Below are 24,999 nucleotides of genomic sequence, written 5' to 3'. Positions count from 1 at the left end.
TTTTTTGATGTTAAATTTACACCTTCGTAAGGGTAAAATTAACGTGAAAAAGGGTAACTTTAACCCCTAATACTCCTAAAGAGCATAATATTTACACCGATTTCGGGTCAATAATGCAGGGTAAAATAAACATTTCCGGAATGTTATTTTAACTTTTTCGGATTTCTCTCAGTGATGAAGTAGTAGCATTACTTACTTAGTGTCATGTCACATTCAATAAATTTAAATACGTTAATTTAAAAATTATAAAATATAGGGTAAGTGTGCCAAATTTCGGCATAGTTGCATGCAAACGCTAAAGTCTTAAGTTTGAAATGAAATATTTTTAATACAAATTGAATATTTTTGTTACTTTTTTATAAGGAGTGTTGATTGGAACCTTGTAGACAGTTTATCGTCTTTATTTTCTTTAAAATAATTCTTCATACAATTTAAAATGAATAAAAATGTAGACATAGCATTGGTGGCCTATTCCGGCCACCTTCATTCTCATAGTTCTTTGCCCTTCGGGAATTCTTCCAATGTCTTTTTCAGATCATCTTGTTCGTCTAATCGACATTTTTTGTTATTTTTCTTTGCATTGTATAATCTTTAGAGTATACAAAACTAAAAATTCATGGAAAGTTGAAGAAGAAAAGAAGTGGCCGAAATTGAAAGCTGGCCGGAATTTGGTACACTTACCCTATAGAATTTTCTGTCGAATACTCTTCAATACTTTGATATTAAAAAACTAAATTTATTTTTAAAAAATACCGGATTCTAACGTTTCTTTTTCAAAATTTCAACATTATAAAGTAAACCCACAAAAATGTTTTAAATTCCCTAATTGTTTAACTCGCTTAATTCAGTGTGAGTCAATTTGAAAAGTCCGCAATTTATGATCCCCTGAAAATCAGTCTGTCCCCCTCTTTGAAAAAGCATCCCCCTCCTATTTGAGACCACTTTCAATCCAATTTCCGACCAATCTGAACAATTTTGTGTTCCACTTTGGGCGGTTTTCGGGGGTGGGAGGGGTAGGGTATAGATGGGGTAGAGGAAGTGTGGGTGGTTGAATGTGAGATAGAATTTCCCTTGTCACATTCACCCTATAAAAGATAGAGAGGGTGAGAAGTGAACAAAGTGGGTGAATTTCACTTTATACACTCGAGTATTTCTCACACTATATATAGCAACAAAACCACATACACCATAGAGCCACTTTATCATTTTCCGCCCACAATCTCTCCCATATTCCCCCAACACTCCCCCCATCCCAATTGAGAATTCATCCTTGCTTGGGTGGAGGAAAGGATGTATATATTCCGGTGGTAATTTGAGAATATCACTCCCTTATGTGAGTGCAATTGCAGTCAACTTTGTGTGAGCTTGAGTCAACCATCCACCTTTCTCACATTGCACCCCAAACATTCTACTGCAATTCAATTCGACACCACTAAAGCTCTCCCCCTTCCCCCTTGCTGCTACTTCTGCTGCAGCAAAGCACAAAAGCACCTCTGTACTATATACCCCGAGACTTTACACCCTTTACACCAATGAAGTGATGCTCGGTGCTATAGAGAAAATGGCATAATAATACTCCACATTCATTTCACGATTTTCCGGAATTCTCTACCCCTCCCCCTTCCAGAGTTATACCCTTTCGCCTCGAACTCTCCCAAGCACATTTTCCCTTTCCCATCAAAAACTTCCCTTTCTGCCACCCATCCCCTCACGCTCTCTCTCTGTATCTTTCTTCCGTGGTGAAAAGCTCTGCAACATCACACCCACATTGGAACTCTTCTCTCAAACTGTATGACCTCCTCATGCTCCAAACCACATTCCACCATCGTTGACACTCCTCCACAACCCACAATCATCCCCCTTTTCCACACCCACGTCATCAACATCGTCGTCGTATCTGGTTATTATGAAGTGAGCAAATAGCATGAGAATATCACGACAATATGATGATTATTATACCTACAACAATGTCGGGTGTGTAAATCTATTGCACATTCATATACCAAGTTGCTATTTTCACCCCCAACCAACCCCATCATCCCTCTCACCATCAACCCCCTGTGTCTCCCATGGTATTCTGTGGTTTGAACTTAAGGGTGGAAAGTTGGTGATAAAAGACACTTGAGAAAGGTTTCTCATTTCTTACTATCCTCTCTCTTTTCTGTGCGCCTTGTCTTCTTGCTGTTTGCAACTTCACATTTTCTCCTCTCCATTATTATATATAAACCCACAAAATGTCATTCTCTCTGGTGAAAATTCCACATGAAACTTGAGGGTTGCACAGCAATGTTTGGCTGGAAAGAAGTCCCACAAATATTTATCATCTTGTTCACAAAAGGATCTTCCATTTTCCACCAGCTTATGTGTATTAAATTTCTTGTTTCTTGAACTTGAAGAGATAAATATATTTTAGAGTGATATATTTTAGCTATCGCCATTCATCGCGGATACTTTTCTTGTTGACATATAGGGTAAGTGTGCAAAATTCCGGCCAGCTTGAAATTTCGGCCACCATTTTTGTTCCTCGAATTTCCATAAACTTTTAGATTTTACGTACTCTAGAGATTATACAATGCAAAAGAATAACAAAAAAATGTAGCTTCGACAAACGAGATGACAGTGAAAAAGACATTGCAAGAATTCCTGAAGGGCAAGAAACTATGAGAATGAAGGTGGTCGATATAGGGCACCAAAGCTATGTCTAAATTTTTATTCATTTTAAAATGTATTAAGAATGATTTTAGAGTAAATAAAGACGGTAAATTCTTTACAAGGTTCTTAGCAACACTCTTTAAGAAGAAAGAATAAAAAAAATCAATTTGAATTTAAAATACTACATTTCAAACTTGAGACTTTGACTCTTCCATGCAACTATGCCGAAATTTGGCACACTTACCCTAATAAAAAAAAGTAATGGATCGAATACCTCTCAATTGGCCATACCCTACTTTGCGGCCAGGTGGCTAAAATTATTATGATCTTACATACATTAATTTAATTTACTGAAAAAATGCTACACAGAAAAGGGATGGAAAAGATTGCCTTTCACATTAAATACTAAATAAAAATAATCCAATAAAAATTTTAAAAAAGTAATAAAAAATTATTTTCTCGTTTTAGTATGCTTGTAACTTGAGTGATCCAATTAAAAGACCATTTGACCCAATTAGCGAAAAAGCGACCCAGTTAGTGCATGCTGAATTATTTCAGTATTATCATTATTTTATAAATTTTCTTTAATATTTTTGATATTTTTTTATATTATGTTTCCGAATGAAACAGTGAATAATTCTATGGATTTAGAAGAAGTAAAAAAGAATTTCATCAGTTCAAAAACAAGCGTTTAAGTAGCACTCTTCGGAAAACGATCCAGTTACCCCACCTTACTATATTCTTTTTTGAAAATTTTTTGGATGCTTGTTCAAGATGAATTTCGATAAATTTGTCTATAAATTACTACAAAAACATCTTGAAAATTGTGCAAAAAGAGAGTATTTTAGAAAACACTTAATACCTTAATCAATTTAAATTAAATAAACCGGTTCAAAATTAGGCCCTTTGACTATGAATAATTCAAGATGGCGAATTTTCCGGTGAAAGCTGTCTAAGGACGAAATGTTCAGCTGGACTAACTACAATACATATCCGAAAATCATTGAAATCACTAGGGCCAATTTTTTGCAATGTTACAAAAAACTCATTTTTGACGTATTTTAGGGGCATATGGGGACGCATGAAGGGGGAGGGAGAAATAATAAAGAGATTGACTTTGAGATAATGTCTTTTGAGGAGGGGTCATCGAAGACCGGAAGTCTATATCTCTTACCGTTTGAATTTTATAAGGGTCAATGATTGAAAAAATGCGAAAAAAAGTCTTTTCTTAAATATAATTTTAATTTTATTTAAATAAATTTTTAAATAAAATAAAATACCGTTACTTTTCCGATCCATCACAGACTGTGACCGATACCCCTAATGAGCATTTTTTGTTACTTTACAAACATTTGTTCGTAGATATTTGTAAACAAATACAAAAATGTTTGTATAAATACAAAAAATTGACTCCCAGTGGTAGGCAAACTTGCACAATTGTATGTGCATAATTCCGTCAGGTGGATAATCCTGGGACTGAGTGTACAATTTACGAGCATTTCGTAAGTTCCCAGTAGGAATTAACAAACATTTACGAATTTGTTTTTTCCAAGAGAGTGCTAAGTGCTGTGATGCCCGATAATCCCAAGTAGCAAAACTTTGCTGTGGTGTACGAATTACGTAACGTAGATGCGGGTAACGGCACTCTTTTTTCGTAAGCTTTGCTTTAATTCTAGGACTTAAGGATGTTCTGGATATCATCCATAAGTGCTAGAAGTAAAGAACGATTTACGTCACCCCCTGACTGCAAAGTCGCCAGTAACTACAGTAATTAAAACGTTATTCATATGTCACTAAAATAACTTTGGGTAGCCCTGGGTGCATATTCTGCTATTTGGGAGTTTCCTACGTGAATATAAAAATAAAGAATTTGTCATCATTAGTGAGTTTGACTTGATTTTGCAAGTTTTTCAATTTTTGAACTCACTTAAGAAACTCCCAAATAGCATAATACTCTCTCCTGACCTCTAGTCACTATCCTATCACAATATTACGTTATTTGTACCTGAAATATTTACGTTAGAACTGACCAAAAACATAACGACAGTCCATTGCAAATTTTGCTTAGAAGACTTACGTGATCGGGAGGTGAGATTTACGTCAGAAAAACGTATTTTTTGCAATTAAAATAACTATTCTATTTTTCTCTTCGTGATATACCACATTAAAAATTATAATATATTTTTCCGCCATTCTATTTTTCTACTCGCAAATTTTTGTTCTAAATTTAAAGAAAGATCCTTCATTGTCTATATTATCTTCAGAATTACTTTAATGATAATATAAATACGTATGGGAGTGTGGAAATTTGAGTATTAATTTTCAATAATTTATTTAACAAATTAGATCCAAATGATAAGCAAATTTGAACAAGGGAAGAGCACCCCGGATCGGAATGTTAAGAGACATGCTCGATATTTAGTTGAAAATATAATATGAGCCTCAAAATACTATTTGGTATTTTTGTTTATGCTAATCGGTATATTAGTTTTATAAATAAAATCTGTGGTAATGCGCTGAATTCTTTTGAGAGTAAAATGGTAAAAACTTACTAATAATTTTTAAAAATTCATTTGAATTGGTGCAACACGTGCAACAGTATTGTAATAACCTGATGATCCGAGGAACACTGCCGATCGCTGGTATTCTTCTTTAACTGTATATGCATAGTTGCAATACTTTCAGTTGTAATTGTATGACACATATTGTCATGGGTTTGTGTAAGAAAATATGGAGTGAAATAACCCTAGACATAAGGTAATTTTTATTGTTTTGTTATTATTATATATATTGTATATTTATTGTATATATATTGTATTGTATTTATATTATATTTATTGTATTGTGTTTATTTTTCACTTCGACAGAATGATGTATGGGTGCCTAAATAATTAATACACTGAGAGAAATTCGAAAAAGTTAAAATAACATTCCGGAAATGCTTAATTTACCCTGCAGTATTGATCCGAAATCGGTGTTAATATTATGCTTTGTAGATGTATTAGGGGTTAAAGATACCCTTTTTCATATTAATTTTACCCTTAAAAAGTTGTAAAATTAACATAAAAGAACTTTGATATATTTTTACACCTAAAAAGTGTTAGTTATGATGAAAAAAAGATAAAAGAACCCCCGTTTTTTCTCAGTGTATGATCGTACGATACAAATGACGTTATATTGACTACGCATTTCTACTTGGGAATTCCTAATTTGCATATGAGAATAAGCATCATTATTCTCAGTTTCAGTTTTCTTCATAAATCTGTTTTCTCATTCATTCATTTAATAAGAACTTTGTTAGAAAATACTGTGTGAAATATTCTAATTTCAAGTGTTCGAAAGGCTTTTGTAGTTGATTTTAAATTGGTAAAATTAGGTGTTAAAATAAAGCCTGATATGTGTTACAGTCGACATTCGGTGTCTTTCAGTATAAATTCCAGTGTAATGCCGTCTCATTTTTCTCAGTTTTTTATATAATAATATTTTTAGGAAATAAAAGATGCCCAGTTCAGCAAAATTTAATAAAAATATTTTTGGAAAAATAAGCTATATAAAGAAAATAACAAATGTTTTGAAATTTAAATTTTGCAAGTGTCTCGTGAAATATCATCCAATTTAACGCGAAGTGATCTAATTTCAGAACATTTTAGACACCTGAAGAGGTCTGGTGTTAAAACTAACCCTGGTTGGTGTTAAAACAATGCCTCACATGTGTAAAATTTACACTTGACATTTTTCATTGCAATTTTGCAAGGGAAAAGTTGAAATTAATCATTTTATTTGTCGTAGAAATTTCTCTGAATGCACTAAAGCTTTAAATTGCGTGTATTTGTGGGTGGATGGAGGAAGGGTTGAAAAGTTTTCAAATGAAATTATGGCACGGTTTATGTGTTGGAGGGTGACGCGTGTTTGACACGTGGACTCTTTTCCACTCAATAATTGCACCTAATAAAATATCAACAAAAGGGGCGCGCGTGTTTAGTGAGAGAGCGAACCAAAAGAGACTTGCGTCGATTAATTCAGCAAAATAGATTTTCTCACAGCAGTCAACCACATATTGCTTGGGGTATGATGATCACCAGGAGAGGATGATGGTTATGATGAAAATGAAGATGACGATGAGAAATGACAAGAGCTGGGTGGTCGTGTGCTGAGGATTAATTTAATGACAATAAATGTGTCTCCTCTTTTGCACAAGATGCCCCAAGCGTCAGGGGGACAAGATTTACTTGGTAATTTTCACACAAGAGAACAACACAATAACTCCTCATTCTCGTTGGCTTCCTCTCACTCTCTCTCTGGCCTCCAACTTCCAAACACCCACTTGGGGATCTCAATTTGATGTATAATTTGTGCACAAGACAGCAAGAAGACCAAAAAAAAAACTGGAAGTATATTGAGCAAAAAGAAGGGAAAGAGAAAGAGAACAACAATAAAAATCAATTTGAAATATGAATACATTAAAAATAATTTAATATTCGGTCACGGATCGATTATCTGCGTGTGATTTGTATCGTCATCATCATCATTTTGTTGTGATTTTATCGTAGGGGGGCCTATATCTCTCCTCATTCTATCACGTGCTTCTTTTTGCACTCTTTTTGCCTCCATCATTATGCTGTATATGTACATAGTTGCCCATATATATACATTTCCCCGTGGGACAAACGAAGCGCGGCCAACAACGCGTTCGACTGTAATGTTTTATGATTATGATATGATCATGGATCTTGGCAATAAAGCAACAATCACTTGAGATGAAAGAAAATATATATAAAGAGAACAAAATACAAAAAAAAGAACCATAGAAGAGAGAAGTTGAAAGAAAACGAATATTTAATCGTGAGGAAAAATGATTCTACAGACCGCGAATTTCTTGCCTTCCACGTCTTTCACCTTTAAGATTGGATATCGTTTCTTTTATCTTCCTTTTGGATATTATGAGAAAATTGATCGTAAAAAGGAAGAAATTCAGCACGATTTTTATATCCGATGATGAATTTCTTTTATTTATCTTTTTTTTCTTGTAGACTTATCAAATTCGTCGTCACGTTAGTAATTTTCTCTGATTAATTTCAAATTTGTAAAGTTGTTTATTTGCTTTTATCATTATTGTTGGTATGTTTGAAGACCTTTTTTTTCACAATCTTCTTCAACAAGATTTTCTCAAGACATTATCGTGCTTGTTTAGTTATTATTTTCTCTGACAATTATATCTTGTAGACTGTCTGTGGCTTTATCACGTTTTTAATTGATAAAGCCATTACGCGTCTTTACCCCGTGCGCATCATGGTGTAAAATGAATGGATTTTGGGCTACGCAATTCAATGAGATTTAATCTCATTGATCAAGGAGGAAATATTTCAGATAAATCCTTCAATTCCTTAATTTAATTTTCAATCCATATTCGTTAAATTGAAGTTCAGTGCATTTTAGCTTAAAGTTCTAAATAAGGATGAATTTAGGGGTAGAAAGAGGATTAGAAGATAGAACTGAAGGGTAAATTTAACCCATGTGATCAATGTACTATATATACTGAAGATAAATCTTTTGGAATTAACTCCTTAAACTCGTAAAATTTGTAATTCCGGACAAACAAATCTGGGAAGTTATGTTAAAACTATTTTAAAATATCCCCTAATTTATGATTTTTTATTTTATTTATTTCTTTTTTTCAAATTTTAGCTGTATTATCCCATTTTATTGTATTAATAATTCGTATTCAAACTAGAGGTTTCACCCAGTTCCCGAAAATCTCCAGTCCTAAATGACAGCCTTGATTATTCAGAATCAAATACATAATTTGCCTTTAATAATCTAATTCTAAGTTAAAATTTTCCAAAAAATCTTGACTGATAAGAAATTAGAGAAGTTAAGTCATATGGCTAAGCCTTATGTAATACACACATCTCGGCTTAAATCAAGAGACAACTTAACGTAATTATAGTCATAGATTCTCGCTAAGTCATCTCTCGGCTTAAGTTGTACGCCTGTCTAGGGCACTATATCTGAAACCCGAATTAAAATATCCTTACTCTTTTCTTTTTAGCCTTTTTGGTTCTTATATCTTTTAAAGAAGTTGAAAAAATTCGTAAACTTGGGTAAGTGTGCCAAATTCCGACCAGCTTGCAATTCCGGCCACTTTTTTCTTCCTCGAATTTCCATGAATTTTTAGTTTTTACACAATGCAAAAAATAACAAAAAAAGTAGCTTCGTCAAACGAGATGACGCGAAAAAGACACTGGAAGAATTCCCGAAGGGCAAGGAACTATGAGAATAAAGGTGGCCGAAATAGGGAACCAAAGCTATGTCTACATTTTTATTCATTTTAAAATGTATTAAGAATGATTTTAGAGTAATTAAAGACGATAAACTATCTACAAGGTTCCAAGCAACACTCCTCCACAACAAAAAAATTAATTTCTATTAAAAATATTACATTTCAAACTTGAGACTTTAGCGCTTGAATACATCTATGCCGAAATTTGGCACACTTACCCTAATTTGATTTTTTTTGCTTTGCCATCAAAAAAACGAAGAAAAACCGAAAGTTTGAATTGCAATCAATCCGATACCAGAGAGCGTATTAGATCACGACCTTTTTGACATATGTCAACCCAGTCGAAGGCCAAGTCCAACCAATCCTAATCCCTTATTTCTGTGAACCGCCCAACCTTTACCATTCTCATGGGTGCTGGAAAGCGCTGTTTACGATTTTAAAACAGTGAGCATCAGTCACCGTAACCCGTACAAAAGTTTCCCTTTGTAAGTTTAAACTAATTTTATTTAGGCAAGCCCTATCTGGGCTTACAAAAGAAAAAATAGGTTAAGAATTCTAACCTCTAAGAAGTAGGGGAAAGTGCCCATGCTTTGCAAGTTCCCAAGTTTCGTAATTACTATATTTTTTCTATGTTTCTGAATAAATGTGACTTTGCCAAGGATTTTGCAATATATTTTGAAAACCAGGTACTTTCTCCTAGTTTTTTTTTTAAAGATGGGTGTGATTACGAAACTTGGAATCGTCCGAAGCATGGACACTTTCCCATATAACTGGATTGATAAAAAATGTTAATTTTACATTTTTCTTTCTTACTCATATGGCTGTTCACTTACAAGAAAATAGAATTTCCTTTAAAATTTCAAGTGTCTTGGCTAAAATAAGTATGTGTCTCGGATAGTTGTAATGAAGCTTCTCTACGCTAGAATAATATCAATTCCAATTTATATTCTAACTAAACCTACACGAATATGCATATAAAGGTTCGGAAATAAATATCTTTTTCAAACAAAGCTAATTCAAAGATAGAAAGTATTTTCTAGAAGGGTGTGTGTCTTGACTAAATCAAACAATATGTCTTTGATACTTTTGAAAAACAAAGTTATCCCAAAAGTTGCAGTTTTAACAACAAATAAGAACATATAATAGCACAAGCATATTCCACTTTGTAAATGTCTTGCATGTACAAAGTCATGCTCTGCTCAACACCGAAGACCTATTAATTCTAGCAAAAGTCCTGCATACAATTTTCCCTGGAATCCCTCGCACCCAACACATTTTCATCCTTTTTCTGTCTCCCCAACCGCACATGTTATTTGTCAACTTTCCATCCATGAAATGCAACACTTCTGTTCTTTTTCCTTTCCCAATCCCCTCACACTCCCCTCAAACAGAATAGAAGACACACAAAAAAAAAACACCAACAACTTTGTGACTTTTCCCATGGAGGAAAATGTCTATGCAGCTAGTACAATTTCCCACCAACTTTTCACTCTCATTGTATCTCTTGCATGAGATATAAAAAGCAGAGAAAAGTGCCTGGAAAAATTTGACATAACAAAAGAGAGTAGTGGAAAAATGTGGCTTTTTTTGGGGGGTGGTGGATGGGTTGTAGGGTGGTTTGGAAGACTGAGAAAATTTTGTATTCCATCCCCTACCTCTCCGCCAGAATGGAATTGCATAAAACATTTGCTCTCTATCTATACCTCGTTTTTATTCACAACCAGAGTAGGATAAAAAAAAAAGACGAGAACTTCCCCCCAATCCTTTACTTCACAATCCACTCTCTGCATTATATTTAAACGGAGAATAGTTCGCACACACAGAATTTGGTTTTTATTTTTTAAAAAAAAATCCAGGATTTTCTCCATGAGCTTTTCCACGGAGTGAATATTTTTCCATTTCACCGTGTGTTCGTATTTTATTGAAAATTTCATATTTCCTCTTACTCTCCCTGGCAATATTCACGCGATTTTGAATAGCATTTTCAACCCCTTCGTCGAGTTGGAAAATAATTGTTTTGCGAGCTAAAAAAAAAGTCGTCTCATATTTGTGCATCAAAATTGTTTGTTGGGGTTCTGCAAAAGCAAAACCATGTAATACCTGTTTCACGTAGTTCAAATATTTAAATGAATTTTCCCACCTACATCACCTAAAGGTATTTTTTTTAATGACATTACTGTTCTCTATGATTTGTTTTTCATTAGAAAAACCACTTAATAGCTCTTGAAATATTTTTAAGGTTATCTTCAATTTATAAAAAAAAAAATCCAAATATTTACTTAAACAAACAATAGTACACCCAAAGCCCACGAATTGGTAATAAAAGACGGATTTAAAAAAAAAAATGTAACTCACCATAACATAATGCCTCTGCATCTCTGTTTTCTCGCCGGCCAATTTCTCACATTCCAATTTCAATCTGTAATTTATTAGAAAATTAGACAAAATACAGAATTAGCCATACATTAAGTAACATAAATCAAAAAACGAAGCGTGAATAATAAACTTTAGTCAAGCGTCTCTTTTATAATATTAGTTGGTATTAAACCAATTTTACTATTATATTTCACTTTACCATCATCGTTTTCTTTTGTCTTTTCCCTATTCACTCTCCTTCACACCACAATTCTGTGCAACATCGTGTCTATTTTTTTTAATGTTCCATGTGAGAAAAAGTTAGAATAGAGAAAAGCACCTCATAAGGAAACATCAAGGGGGAATATATCTTCTGAAGCGATAAAAGATTTTCTCCAAAGAACCGATTTTTTTATTTTTGAAATGATTAACATTTCTAATTTGTTTCATTGTAAAAGAGAAACTGGTTAAAAGTCTTTTATTATATTTCTGTTATAAGTTATAACAGTTTGTTATAAAGCTTGAACTGCAGTAATTTTGTTATAAATTTGTTCTTTGCGGACTTTCCTTCTCGTTAGCGTAACTCAAATAAGAAATCAACAATAGAAAACAGATTTAAATAAAAAAAATATGTTTGAGAAACTTGAACGGTTAGCCGGGACAATACCATCTTCTCATGAGCTGAGATATTCCTACACAACACGCACCGCTCTAGGGACAATTATTGTTTTCCGTCTTTGTCCAAGTAAAAACAGATAAAAACACCAGAAAACCCAAATCTTAATGGTTCCAGCACATGTTTTAGATCAAAAAAATGTCATAAAGTCGAAACTTAGTATATCTGTCAGTATACTATTATAAGTCAGTAGTATATATAGTTATAAGTAGGACTATAGTATACTACTATAAGTCAGTCGAAACCTTTTTGATTTGATTCTCACCATGGTGTCACATATAAGATTAATATTAATATTAATATTAAGAAAAACCGGAAAGAGGTATATAATGTGCAAATTTCAAATGGAAAATTACGTGGGTTAGAAAGAGTACACTCTATTGGAGTAATACGATGAATAAGGTACTACTGTTCCTCCTATGTTTCCCATATGTTTCTAGCGTGCCGAAAAAACTTTTGAGTTTATTAGGTTTTTTCTGTCCTTGCAGAATGAATTAGCAAATAATACAAATACAAAATTAAAGCCAATTTAATATAGAATGGGCAAACGAAAACCCGAAATTGCCAACCTACGTAGTTTTGGAGATATATCGTGAAATGTGTACGAAAACAGGAAAACATTTACACTAAAACTGGTCGCACTTTTCAGAGCTAATGTCACCCCCATGACTGTTCCTATTAATAGTTTTCTGAATCGTATTATAGGCAATTCGAGCAATTTTCCATACTTGCCAACTGTGATTCGGTCAGTTTTCGAGCAATTATATTGCTGCCAATTTTGTATGCAGAGAGGAAATTAAGAGAGAGGCAAGATTATACTTTTGCTACATTTTTTGCCATTCTCGCAGTTCAGAAAGTATTAATCTTAATATTAATCTTATATGTAACATAGTCATCAATCTCCGGTTGAGGTTTGTACTGTACCAATTCGAAGATATATGAGAGACAACTTATCTAAAAACCCGTTGAGAATTCAAAAATTTGAAATGACATCTATTTTAATGAAATTGAATTTCCAATGTTCTGGCAAATTATGAAATTAGTTTTGAAATTCCACAAGACTACCTATAGCTGATTGTACGCAAAGTTTCACATTAGAAGAAAAATCGGTTGAATTTGTCCGCTACTTTTCTGGGTGGAGTTCCGTGTAGTTTTTTTCGCGCGGATATCCTCTAGACAAATCGAAGAAGTTTTCTGCTAATATATTTGAGTACATTCCCTGAAAATTGAATCAAAATTGAATATTCCAAATTTTATAATTTCCGATATATTTCCGGCCAAAACTTCATGAAAATGAGCCCTGAAATTCCGAGCTTCTTTTTTCCCTCTAACGCTATAATTCTTGAGAGATACACATACTCAAATTGACGATATGATAGCAATATTTTCAACTCAAAAAACTAACAAATTAATGTTTTTCTGATAGCTAAATGCAAGTTTCAAGTTGCCAATTGTCACTGATGCTTCATTATTTGTGGATGTTTCTTGTAGAAGTGCTATGATAATTTCACGACATTTTTAATTGATTTTAAGGAACATATAGAAAAAAAGAGTGAAAAAGTCCACTGGAAGTTGTGGAATTCATGGCCGTTGCATGGAAAATTCCACGGAGGATTTCGAACATAAGGAGGATTTTTCACTCTTTCAATAGGAAAACACGTGGGAATATTCGTCGGAAAAGTCCATGGAAACTTGCGGACATTTCTTATTAAACGTTTTTATATAGAGTTCCGCAGACATCCACGGAATGCTAGACGGAAATTTAGCATCAAATTCCTACTCGGAAACCAGCGGAAATTGCAGAAAAGACCACTGGAAGTCCAGTAAAATTTATGGGGTCGTTTTCCATAGGGTAATTATAAAATCACTTCTTGCAGAAAGCGTAAAGGATTGAAGTGTCAAAAATACCCAAAATTCGAAATAGAAGAACAGCCAACGCTAAAGCGGCGAATTAATGAAATGATTAAGATTCTAAAACTATTACAAGTTCGAAACATGTACAAATTTTGGAATGTACGATCAGTGGTTCGGGATATGAAGACTTCTTATTTTACATTTTGTATTTTACATGCTCGTTTTACGGAAACTTCTTATTCTAGTACATTTCGTATTTTACCATTTCGAATTTCACATTTCGTCTTTGCGAAATTACGTAGTTTCCGCAAGCCCAGTAGTCCAGTGGTTTCTGCCGTATACCTGATAAGATTAGCAGTAGTCAGTCGGTTGGTAGTCACAACCAAGAAGCATGACTAAGCAGAACAAATTAATTTGAAAAATATTGAATTGAATATGTGAACTTGAACTTTAGACTTTCGGTTGACTTTCGAATAAATTCGGTTTATCTTTAGAGTGGCTTTATCTTCGAAAGGTTCTTACTGAACAGAGCCACTTTAGCCACCACTCAGACAAAACAAGAAGTAATAACGCCTTTTCTAGTCTTCGAAACCGATCTTCGAATGTCTTTTCTCTTAAGAAAATTTCGGCTGTGAGTTGCTCGAATTAACTTCGAAAACTTTAATCGTTTTTCGAAACCAAATGATTTATTATTTCATTTTACATTTCTACAATTTTTCTGCGTTTTCGAAACGCATCAATTCAATTTTTTAAAATTAAATTCCGAATCTCTTTTTATATTAAAAATGTATAATATTGTATAGTCCCAACTTGTTGCATTCAACCCGGGCATTAACCACATAAATATTCTATTCTATTCTATTCTTTTGAAGATTTTTCAAATTTCCATTTTTATAATACATTTTTGAAATATTTTGTTTTTTTACTTCAGAAGAAGATTCACCCCTTAATTTACATAGATATTTTGCAAAAGAACAGAAAAAGCAACAGCATAAAATTCATGTGAATATAGAAGAAATGAAGTTGTAAATTGTGGTTGATGTTGGGAGAGATGCTGATGGCAAGATCTAGAGAGATTGAGAAAGTACCAACAACAACAAAAAAAAAGTTTGGGAAAGAGAAATAAGCAACAGAGAAAGAACAAGAAAATTTATATTGAGACTTTCTACAATAATGCAATTTTTGGGCGGGAAAAGAAAGCTCTGTATGGAAATACTTACGTGTGATACTGTGCCTGTAGAAAATTAAATTCCTCCTTTATCCGCTCCAGTGTGTCAGCTATTGTGAATTTTATGGGTCCTTGAGGCGGTGGTCCCTGTAAGAAATAAAAAAAAAGGAAAAATAGAAGTCACCAAGATGAGCTGAGGAAATTTTCTTTGCGTGGCGGTGGTGGAAGACTGTGAGTTGGGAATGAAAAATGTTAATTTAAACCATTCCTCCCAAAGTCTCCTCAATTTCCCTCCCAAAATGCTTCCTCCCATCATTTCCACTTAATCTCTATATTATATCGCTGGGAGGAATCTCTTCCACCCACCATCGAGAGGGTACTTTTTTTTCCTGCTCACGATTTAATTAACACGCTTCCTCCGCAGTGAAGAAATTACTCAACAATTACCCCTCCAACACAAACACCAACTTTTCAACCCCCCCTGCACACAACCATTATTATTTGCTCCCTTTTTTCTTTCCTATTTTATACATAACCACGTTTTGTGCGCGGGACGAACGATCAACTTATGGTCCACCAGTTGGAGAACCCTCGCCTAGAAAGTGTCTTTTGCTCCCTTGTGGAAAATTCCAATCCAACCCCCGCAGCAAAACCACCCACCACCATCTCCTTTTCACTATATGCAAATGTAGCAGCGCTCGGAAAACTCTCAGGAGTTGTCTCACAAATAACCAAGTACGATGAGGTTAGTGGAAAAAAGAAAATTTCAGGTTTGGGGGGTGGTTTTAAAATCAACCCCATTCTCTCCATCCCAAATTCACCATCTCACTCACACTGAATAAATTACACTTCGGTTTAATTAATTTAATGGACGTCCCTGTTTCACATAAAAACCACGACGAGCGTTAAAGTACCATCGTCACATACAATCTCACTCTTTTTCCTTTACAAAACCATCCTTCTCATTTTCACCCTTAAAGCTACCCCCCCATTTACACTGAACTTTTTCCCTCACTTAATATTTTAATTGAAGACGTTCACTCACATTCCCCATCTCTTCTCGTGATTCAGTAGGGGAGACCGGGGCAAAATTGGTCAAGGGTAAAATTAGACAGAACTTTCAGACTTCGCACACACTCTGGCTTTGAACACTCCATATTTTTCCCATATTCCTTTAATTAGTTTGACATATGGCAATATATTTTGATAGCTAGTACACTCAACTCTTCGTTATCCGGAACTTCGTTATCCGGGTGACAGCTGCCAAACACTGGCGGTTGATATACTCAAAATTATTTTCACTAAACATGAAGTTTGTCCAGAGTGAATTAAAGTATTATTAACATTGTATCGAAGTTTTTAATACATAATTGTGATAAAAAATGAAACATAAGCACACCATGAAGAAAATTCTCTTTTTCTTTGTCAGACAGAAAATAAATTCACACTGCACAAAATAGAAAAACCGTTGATCATTCAAAAAACCTAAATGTCATTTTGTCCCCCAGTCAGCCGGATAACGAAGAGTCTACTGTATTACACTATGCAACACGGTTTTGCTGACGGAGATCTCACATATTTTTTGGGCTTTATTGGACTCACAGATATTTTTGGATAATTACAAAAACCAACAAATCAGGCATTTAGAGTGATCAGAGCGAGATGTCTCAGATGAACAAAATTGTAGTTCTAAATAGTGCCTATCGCCTGGTGTCAATGAATTTTTAATATTTTGTTTAGTTTATTTTATACAAATTTTTAAAACCTCACTTTTAGACCATTTTTTGGTAATTCTTAGAGAAACTCCAATGTTACACCCTGAAGGAGTAGTTTTATAAAGTTTTTTGTAATTATTAAATGAAGCACAGTTAATAAGCTTTCTAACGGACCCACACTTTTTAAGTTCTATTCACTAGAACCTTAGATATAACGGATAATGTGAGGCAAAACAGAAAAATATAAAAGTATTGATAAAAAATCATTGTCACGTGATGGAGAAAAACCAAGGTCAGATTCTTAATCAGGGGACTTGACTCTATCACACGTACCATGTGAGATCTCCGTTAGCAAAAAAAGTTGTGAATTTGTTGCATAGTTTTATCTTACAAATCCCCCCCAAAAAAACTAAGTCGGATTTATTAAAGAAATATGGAAATATGAAGTATTCGAAGTCAAAGTATGTTCGAAGCCTAAAAGCCTTCCCCTAGTGCTATGAATTTTCTTAGAAAGAATATTAAGCAAACTGCTATATTCATTGAAATATTTATTAGTCTGATTCAAACATGTTTTTTCATAACTTTTTGATGAAGAAAAATTGGCTGGCTAATTCTACCCCGGCTTTCCCTACTTTTCTACTAAGGAAGAGAGTCACATTATACGTAATACAATTTTTCAGAAATTTACTTCAAAATCGGAAAGATTTATATTTTTCTTTATTTTTTTAATATTAAATAAAAATAAAAATAAACTTTGGAAAATTAAAAATATAGACAACTAAAACCAATGTTATCAAAGTCCTTGAAATAATAATTATTAGGGTAAGTATGCCAAATTTCGGCCAGCTTCTAATTTCGGCCATGCAAATAATGAACTTATTTTGCTTTTTAATATTTATTCATTTTAGGATGTATTAGCACAAAGACCGTTAAATTTTAGGCATAATTTGAATTTAAATTGCATTGTAAAAACTCAGTGTGGAAAAAGTCTTACAAAAAAAGTGACAGATCGATTGTGTTTCTATCAGTATTCTGATTTGTGGTGAAGTGCAAAAGGTTTTCCTTCGGTGTTTTTCATGAAAATTGATTAGTTTTTATTAAAGATTGTTTCTGTTTATGTTAATAATAAATCAATCTTTAAATTGCGGGTAAAATTTCCCAGCTGGATCCTGTATTTTGCGTAAAACAGTCTATACTTTGTGAGCGTCTCTCCGGTGAGGTAGTGTTGCTTATTCCGGCAACATCTTTTGCTTTCCTAAATTTCTTATTCATTTTTTGTTTTTTTTTTTTCAATTTCTGAGTTCTACAATGTCCACAGAAAAAAAACCATCGCTTCTATGAAAATAATGATGTGGAAAAGGCCTTGGAAGAGTTCAGGAAGGGCAAATTTCTAAGGGAATCTGCGCGTAAATTTGAGATGATACTCTTTCAGGGCTTGTGGGTCATATAAACGTATTAAACTAAATATTAAACTCGTTCCGTTTGACGTTTTGAAATTTTCTATCCGTTGCATTACAAAAGGTGGCCAGAAAAGAGATGGCCGGAATTTCACTCAAAGTGGCCGAAATACTACCCAAAACAATTCCCATATTTTTATTAATTTTTCAATATTTTAGGAAGTGATTTAAAGAAAAGAAAGTTTAAACTAGTTTTCAAGGTTCCACACAATCCTCCCGAAAAGGAAAACCCTTCCAAATTTTCCCGAAGCTATAAGAAAAAAGGTCCTTGTATTTGATTGTGCTATTCGTAATTAAGTAAAATGACTAGAGCCTAGAGACAGTCGGAGATAGCGCCTCTGTTCTGCCGGTGACCCCCCCCCCCTCAAGCCAACTAGAGCTAGAGGACAATAAAAAGAAGTCGGTTCTTCAATTAAATTTACAACAGTCATTATTTGAAAGTAGCCAATTATTTCTTCCCGTTAAAACGGAACCGCAAAGAGTATGTTCGTGACGAGAGGAGTTAGTCTTGGGCGATCGACCGAACGGGATCATTGAACTTGGTGTTCTGAGCCCTTTAGAATGAGATACTTAGTTATCCCAGGGCACAGGATAACATATTTTCTAAACGTTTTTCGTAGTTGGTTTCCATCAAAAGAAGTAATGATCAACAAGTGTAATAAAGAAATACGACTTGTATACGTAGTATCGGTTTTTACGAAAATGGTATAGGGGGCTACTTTAAACTGTGGGGCTACATTGATATAAAATTTATTCGCATAAAAAATCCTATATCAAGCAAATTAATTGTAGATCTAAATTAAATTGTAGTAAGGTTCAGATTCCTTTAAAACTATGCTAAAAATCGTATATCAATGTAGCTCCACAGCTCAAAATAGTCCCATCTCTCCCTACTGACTACACTGAGAAAAAAAGAGGGTGCGATTAACTTTGTTTCCTCATAACTTGACCACTTTTTAGGTGTAAAAATATGTCAACATTTTTTAATGTTAATTTTACACATTTTGAGGGTAAAATCAACATGAAAAAAGGGTAACTTTTACCCATAATACACCTAAAAAGGGTAATATTTACACTGATTTCGGATCAATACTGCAGGGTAAAATTAACATTTCCGGAATGTTATTTTAACTTTTTCGGATTTATCTCAGTGTAGGAACATTTCTACAAGTCTTATTAACCCAAATATTCCGTTATAAGGATTTCAGTAGAGGTCTATTAAAAGACAATTAATAATTCTCAGGCACATTACTTTTTGAATAGCCTTTATGGTGTGTGTCTCGGCTTATCTCTAAGCTGTCAAAGTATTTATAGCTTGATAGAAGTTTTTACTTTATTTTTTATTAAATATTTAATTTTTATTTTTAATGAAAACTACTATAAAAATATAGAAATGTAAATATATTTAGAGTGCTTGTTCTATGATGCAACTGTCCCGGGTTCGAACCCACTATAAGTCAGAGAAAACTTCCTGCCATGAAAGTACCCGGACAATGAGCGTTGTTCCACAGTGTATAGACTAACAACCCGATCGCTCATTAAAAAAAAATAATGGAATATATCCAAAAATCCTGCTCACGAGGAGACCTAGTTCCCTTACTAAATTAATAAATAACATATCCTGTAAGAATTTCTCTCAGTTTTTGTAGAAAAAAATATGATAAAACAATTTACTCAATTAGCCATCTCTCTTTAATCCATCCCAAACCATCCCTCATCAAGAGCAAATAGAACCATTGCATGAATTTTACTTTCCATTTCTCCACGATGGCGGAAAAAATAGTCTCTCAGACTCTGGTAAAATCACTCTGACCAAGAGCACATTTATAGCACTCTCTTTTAACCTAACAACACCACACAGCTATAGCACCGTGAAAAAAGCAACTTGAGCACTTTGAGAAATTCCTTGGTATCCACCTCAGCTGCTCACCGTCTTCGTCACTTCCCAGTATACTTTCTCAATCACACCAAAATCTCCACAAAAGCGAACGTGTGCGGGGTAACACATCCTTATCCGTTCATCCCTCAACTCTAAACTGAAGGAAACTTCATTATGTTGGCGCTCTTTTGCTAACAGAAAAGGCACCACCATGAGATGTGTCTGTGTGCTGAGAGAAAATATAACACTGTGAGTTGGTAGGAAGGATGAGAGAGGTTCAATTTTCCCAAACCAACCTTATGCACAGTGCATCATCCACTTTTGCCCATAGCCACCGTTTTGTCATATTGGTGCGAAAGAGATAGTCGAGGGTATATAATCTGTGAACCCACAATCATCCCCTATTTAAGCTATACACATCCCAGCCACCAGCATTCAGCCACACTGTGTACATATTCCACTCCTCTCCACAAAATTTTCCAACCCATCTCTCCCACCCAGAACTCTCTTGACATCCTCTCCTATCTCTCTCTTACAGACACTTTCTGTCACACAGATGCTCAATTTACCAAGAGAGAGAGGAAAATTGAAGAGTCCCAGTGAGAGAGAGATTTTCTGGAGAGCAGGAAAAATTCAATCCCACAACATAAACTCCCTCCCAAGAGGACAAAGAGGGATAAGCATATGTCCAAAAGCGTTGGAAAACACAAAAAAAAAAAAAATAGGAGAGATATAACTCTCACCAACGATCCTCTCCAATTTTCCCCAACCCCAGACACCCACCCATTCACCCCCATCCGTAGATGTCGCCTGATGGTGTTGGCTTGGGTGAAGCATCACCATACACTCAGAAAAATTAATACTGAAAAAATTCTTTCCGTAAAGAGATACAAAAGGGGTTAAGAAACATTTTGTTGTCCAATCGATCTTGTTGGGTTCCTTAGAATCCTTAGGATCGTAGAATCCTTATATCGTAAAGTAGTAAAGAAGTAGAGTAAAGTTAAGGCGAACGGATCGTTGTCACGGAAGTTTCGTGTGAACAACGTGCTCAGAGCGGGTAAATCCGGCGTGAACGACTCCTAGCCTATGATGACGATATTGACATCTTGGGACGCAATACTAGAGCTGTACAAAAGGCCTTCATCCAGATTGAGCATGCGGCACGAAGTCTGGGGCCGTAGATAAACGAACGCAAAAGAAAGTACATGGTAGCCTCGTGAGTAGCCTCCCCAAGTAGCAAAATAGCTGCCTTATAGAACCAAGTATTAAACAAGTCTTTTAGTGCACTTTTAAAAGATTTAAAGTGAAAATTTTCTGTAGAAATTCCTATAAGAGCTCTTAAGGGCCTTAAGAGTGCGCCACTTTACTTATAGTAATCTCAATGATGGGACCAAGAGCTTTATAAGCAAATAAAAAGATTTTTGGTTCTATAGTGCCGTACTTAAGGAATTCTATAAGACTATATTAAGAAAAAATTGTTTCTTGGGTCGGTAGCCTCGTCCGGCAACATTCACAGAGAACATCGGTCGAACAAGGTCCCCGATGAGGGACTACAACTTTGAAGTTTTAACTCATTCATCTGCCTTGGAACAACAATCACAGGATCAGAGCCGAAAACAACATCTCAACTGAAGTCCGCACACAGTTGCTGAAAACCAACCGGCCTTATTTCAGTCTATTAAGAGTTTTCCAAACCAAGAGCAAGGCTGAAGTCTCGCAAGACATTTTGCCACTCTGTCAAACCACTTGATCGATCACCGGATGAGGCCAGACTTAATCTGTGGAAAGAAGTCTTTCCACCAGATTTTGTCAAACTAAGGGAAGGCCTTCCTCCTGGTGGTGACCAAAACTAGACGACCGACGTGGAAGTGTATCAATCGTTTGAGGAGCGGCGTAGCGCGATCGAGAAACAACAGACAGCGATGGGGTCTCTCCAATTGTAACGTCCTTTGTGACTGTGGGGTGATCCAAACTACCTCACATTTGTGTGTTTGTCCGTTGTCTTTCGCTTCTTGCGGAGTAGGGTACTTGACATCAGCAATCTCGCTTGCCATTGAAGTAGCCCGTTATTGGGCAAGTCATGTGTAAATTTTATGCCTCGACACGATTAATAATAGATTCCGGCCCAGAACCTTATACGGGCTTCAGACCTAAGACTTAGCCATATGGCTTAACTCTTCTAAATTCCTATTAATCAAGATATTTTGGAAAAAAATATACTAGAATTAGTTTATTAAGGACAAGTGACCTATTAGACTCTGATAAAACAATAAAATTAATTGATATTTAGGATTTTCAGACCATCAGAAACTGGGCTAAACATCTAGTCTGAAGACCGCTTTAGGCATAAAGACTAAGATCGTCTTCAGACTAGAGGTTTAGCCCAGTTCCCGAGGGTTTTAAAACCTTAAACAGCAACCGATTTTATTGATTTTTCAAAATGTAATAGGTCATTTTTCCTTAATAATCCAATCCTAAGTCAAAATTTTTCAGAAAATCTTGACTGATAATTAGAAAAGTTAAGCCATATGGCTAAGACTTAGGTCTGAAGCCCGTATAAGCTAATACTGTATAGGACTATGATCCTACTAGTCCTGAAAGGAGAAATCTACGACGGATTTTTGGTCCCGTATGTAAGGAGGGACGATTCCGGATCCGGAGTCTATACAACCATGAGGTGTATGAGCGCTATCGGAAGGTAACTGTCGTCAACGAGTTGTTGCGATGAACTGTTGCTCTTCCGCAGTACCGTAGATACGGGTGACTGCACCTCTACTTTTCGTAAGCTCTTCTTCAATTTGTTAGATCCATAAGAGAATCTATAAGGTCAGGGTCCTTAGGATAATCACGTGGATTAGGGCATTGGTCACCAGAGGCCTCTGTATTCCTCTTTACGATATATCCCCTACAACGAACCAACGCGAACTAACACTCAATGCTAATCCTCTTTACGATACTCCTCCCAAAGGGATAACTCATATGATAACTCTAGGAACGCTCTTAGGAGAAATCGACGCCGCCCCGAGTTAGTTCAGCTGTTGGGAAAAACCTAGCAGTTGAGACCGGTCTTTAAATAATCCTCAACTGCTCTTGTGGTTTTCAGGCCACCTTTGAGCTCTAGAATTAAAGAAAAGCTTGAAAAAGATTTCGGGGTCACCTCCAAGTGGGCTAGATACCTGGTAGGCTCCGGTACACTCAGGTGAGTAATAGAAAATTGGGTAACCAACCCCAATGGGAAGTAACGAACCTGAGGCTAACGAGCAAGAGGTCTAGTTCCTCTAGAGAGGGTTCGGTGAGGGGCTAACAACCCCTTGCTGTAAAAGCAAGATTGTTACGAAAACTCGCAAGAAACCTTCAATAAAACGGACTTTTCGATAGCGACCTATTCTACGTTTCTGGAGCGAGTTGACGGAGAGTTGCCAGGACTGGAGGAGGTTAGTACGAGAAGACCGGTCCCTTAAAAGGACGTTACGGCCACCTCAGTAAGTAAGTAAATAAGTAAGTAAGTTGAAAAAATCAGGGTGCAGTCACCCCCTGCCCGCAGTGTAACCACCTGTATCTACGGTATAACTTTACCGTTTATCGATCTTCTTCACAACTACTCCACCTAAATTTGTGTTCCAAGCTCCTGTCCCCTGAAGAACATCTGTCATGAACAGAGCATTAACTTGGAAATTCCGAGGACCTAGGTTCGATAAAGATAGCTTTTTAGGACAATCTGTTTTTCCGGTGAGCGTCGAAATCTTTTGATCAAATCTTATAAATCAAACACACAATTTCACCAGAGCTTTCAACACTTATCATGTCGACCTCAGTGGTCCTTAGTTGGTCTTTTCTTTAGGATTTTTATCACTAATTCTTCTACTTTCTTATGTATCAGTTTTTTTTTTATTTAGTTAGTAGCGAATTTTCTTTTTTTATTTATGCCCAGCGAAACGTACTGGTACTTAAAAGTATTAGTGACAAAAATCCTTAGTAAAAGACCAATCAAGAACCACTGAGGAAGACACGATAAGTGTCGAAATCTCTGGTTATTATTATTATTATTAATCGTATCGAGACACTTTATTTGGTATTACAATGTAATCATTACAAGGTGCCTCGTGTTGGAAGAACCTGCTGATCATATATCGCCCAGGAACGCCTTCCTCGTAGTGAATGCTTTTTCCATGCTCCTGAAGGTTTGTGGGCAGAGGCGGTGCATTTTATTACGTTTTATCACAGTTTTCTCGACATTTAGTTGCCTGCACCGGGCGGGGCTCGAACTCAAAGCTGTGAGAGTCGAGTCAGAGATCTCACCGCCAAGAGCTAACTCTCTTGCCAATTGCGCCACTGAGATCCCAAAAACTCTGGTGAAATTGTGTGTTTGATTCATAGAGTTTGATAAAAAGAGTCCGACGCACACCAGAATAACAGATTGTCCTAAAAAACCTAGCTCAGTTCCACCACCGTTGGCTATCCCTGAGTGCTGAGAAAATCAGCCTCTTTTACATATAAAGATATACTTCGGTAGGGAAAAAATCAAATTTCAATAACCGAAATGTCATGTAATCTTTGTATAGCGGAGCATACTCTAAGGTCTTCTCGCAAGCAAAAATTCCTAGTAAACCGGAATAGATCCAAACTCGGAACGGTTGCATCATGCGGAGCAAACGCTCCACTATCTAACCCTTTGCTTGCGTATCTGCCAACCCTCCGTATAATAAAATCTAGAACATTTTTTTCCGTGTGTAGAGGAAAACCCAAGAGGACGAGAGAGAGATGGAAAACATGGTGAATCCATGTATGTGAACTAACTCAATTTCACCCCATACGACACAAGTGGTGGGTGACTTTTGGATGGTGGAATTGGAGGTTAAAGAGCCAAGAGGGATGTTTCACTTACGATGTTGTCCTACCAGCACATACAGGGTGAAAACCACACTTACACACTGACCACATACCTCGTCGTTCTGCAAAACGA

At 35.4% G+C, this 24,999-nt stretch overlaps 1 protein-coding gene across 7 annotated transcripts in view; it reads right to left on the bottom strand.

Annotated features, from left to right (window-relative positions):
* Positions 1–24,999, bottom strand: part of LOC129810186 (protein groucho) — a 338,180-nt gene that overhangs the window by 156,717 nt on the left and 156,464 nt on the right. For all 7 annotated transcript variants that reach the window (XM_055860504.1, XM_055860505.1, XM_055860509.1 and 4 more), the window contains exons 2-3: positions 15,038–15,132; positions 11,288–11,351 (exon numbers count right to left, since the gene is read on the bottom strand). In XM_055860504.1, the coding sequence (XP_055716479.1) occupies positions 11,288–11,351; positions 15,038–15,132 (159 nt within the window). The remainder of the gene's footprint in view (positions 1–11,287; positions 11,352–15,037; positions 15,133–24,999) is intronic.

Source organism: Phlebotomus papatasi, chromosome 1 (assembly GCF_024763615.1).
Source record: "Phlebotomus papatasi isolate M1 chromosome 1, Ppap_2.1, whole genome shotgun sequence".
Classification (NCBI taxonomy): Eukaryota; Metazoa; Arthropoda; class Insecta; order Diptera; family Psychodidae; genus Phlebotomus; species Phlebotomus papatasi.
The sequence above is the reverse complement of the archived record's forward strand: the minus strand, read 5'-3'. Positions and strand labels throughout refer to the sequence as shown.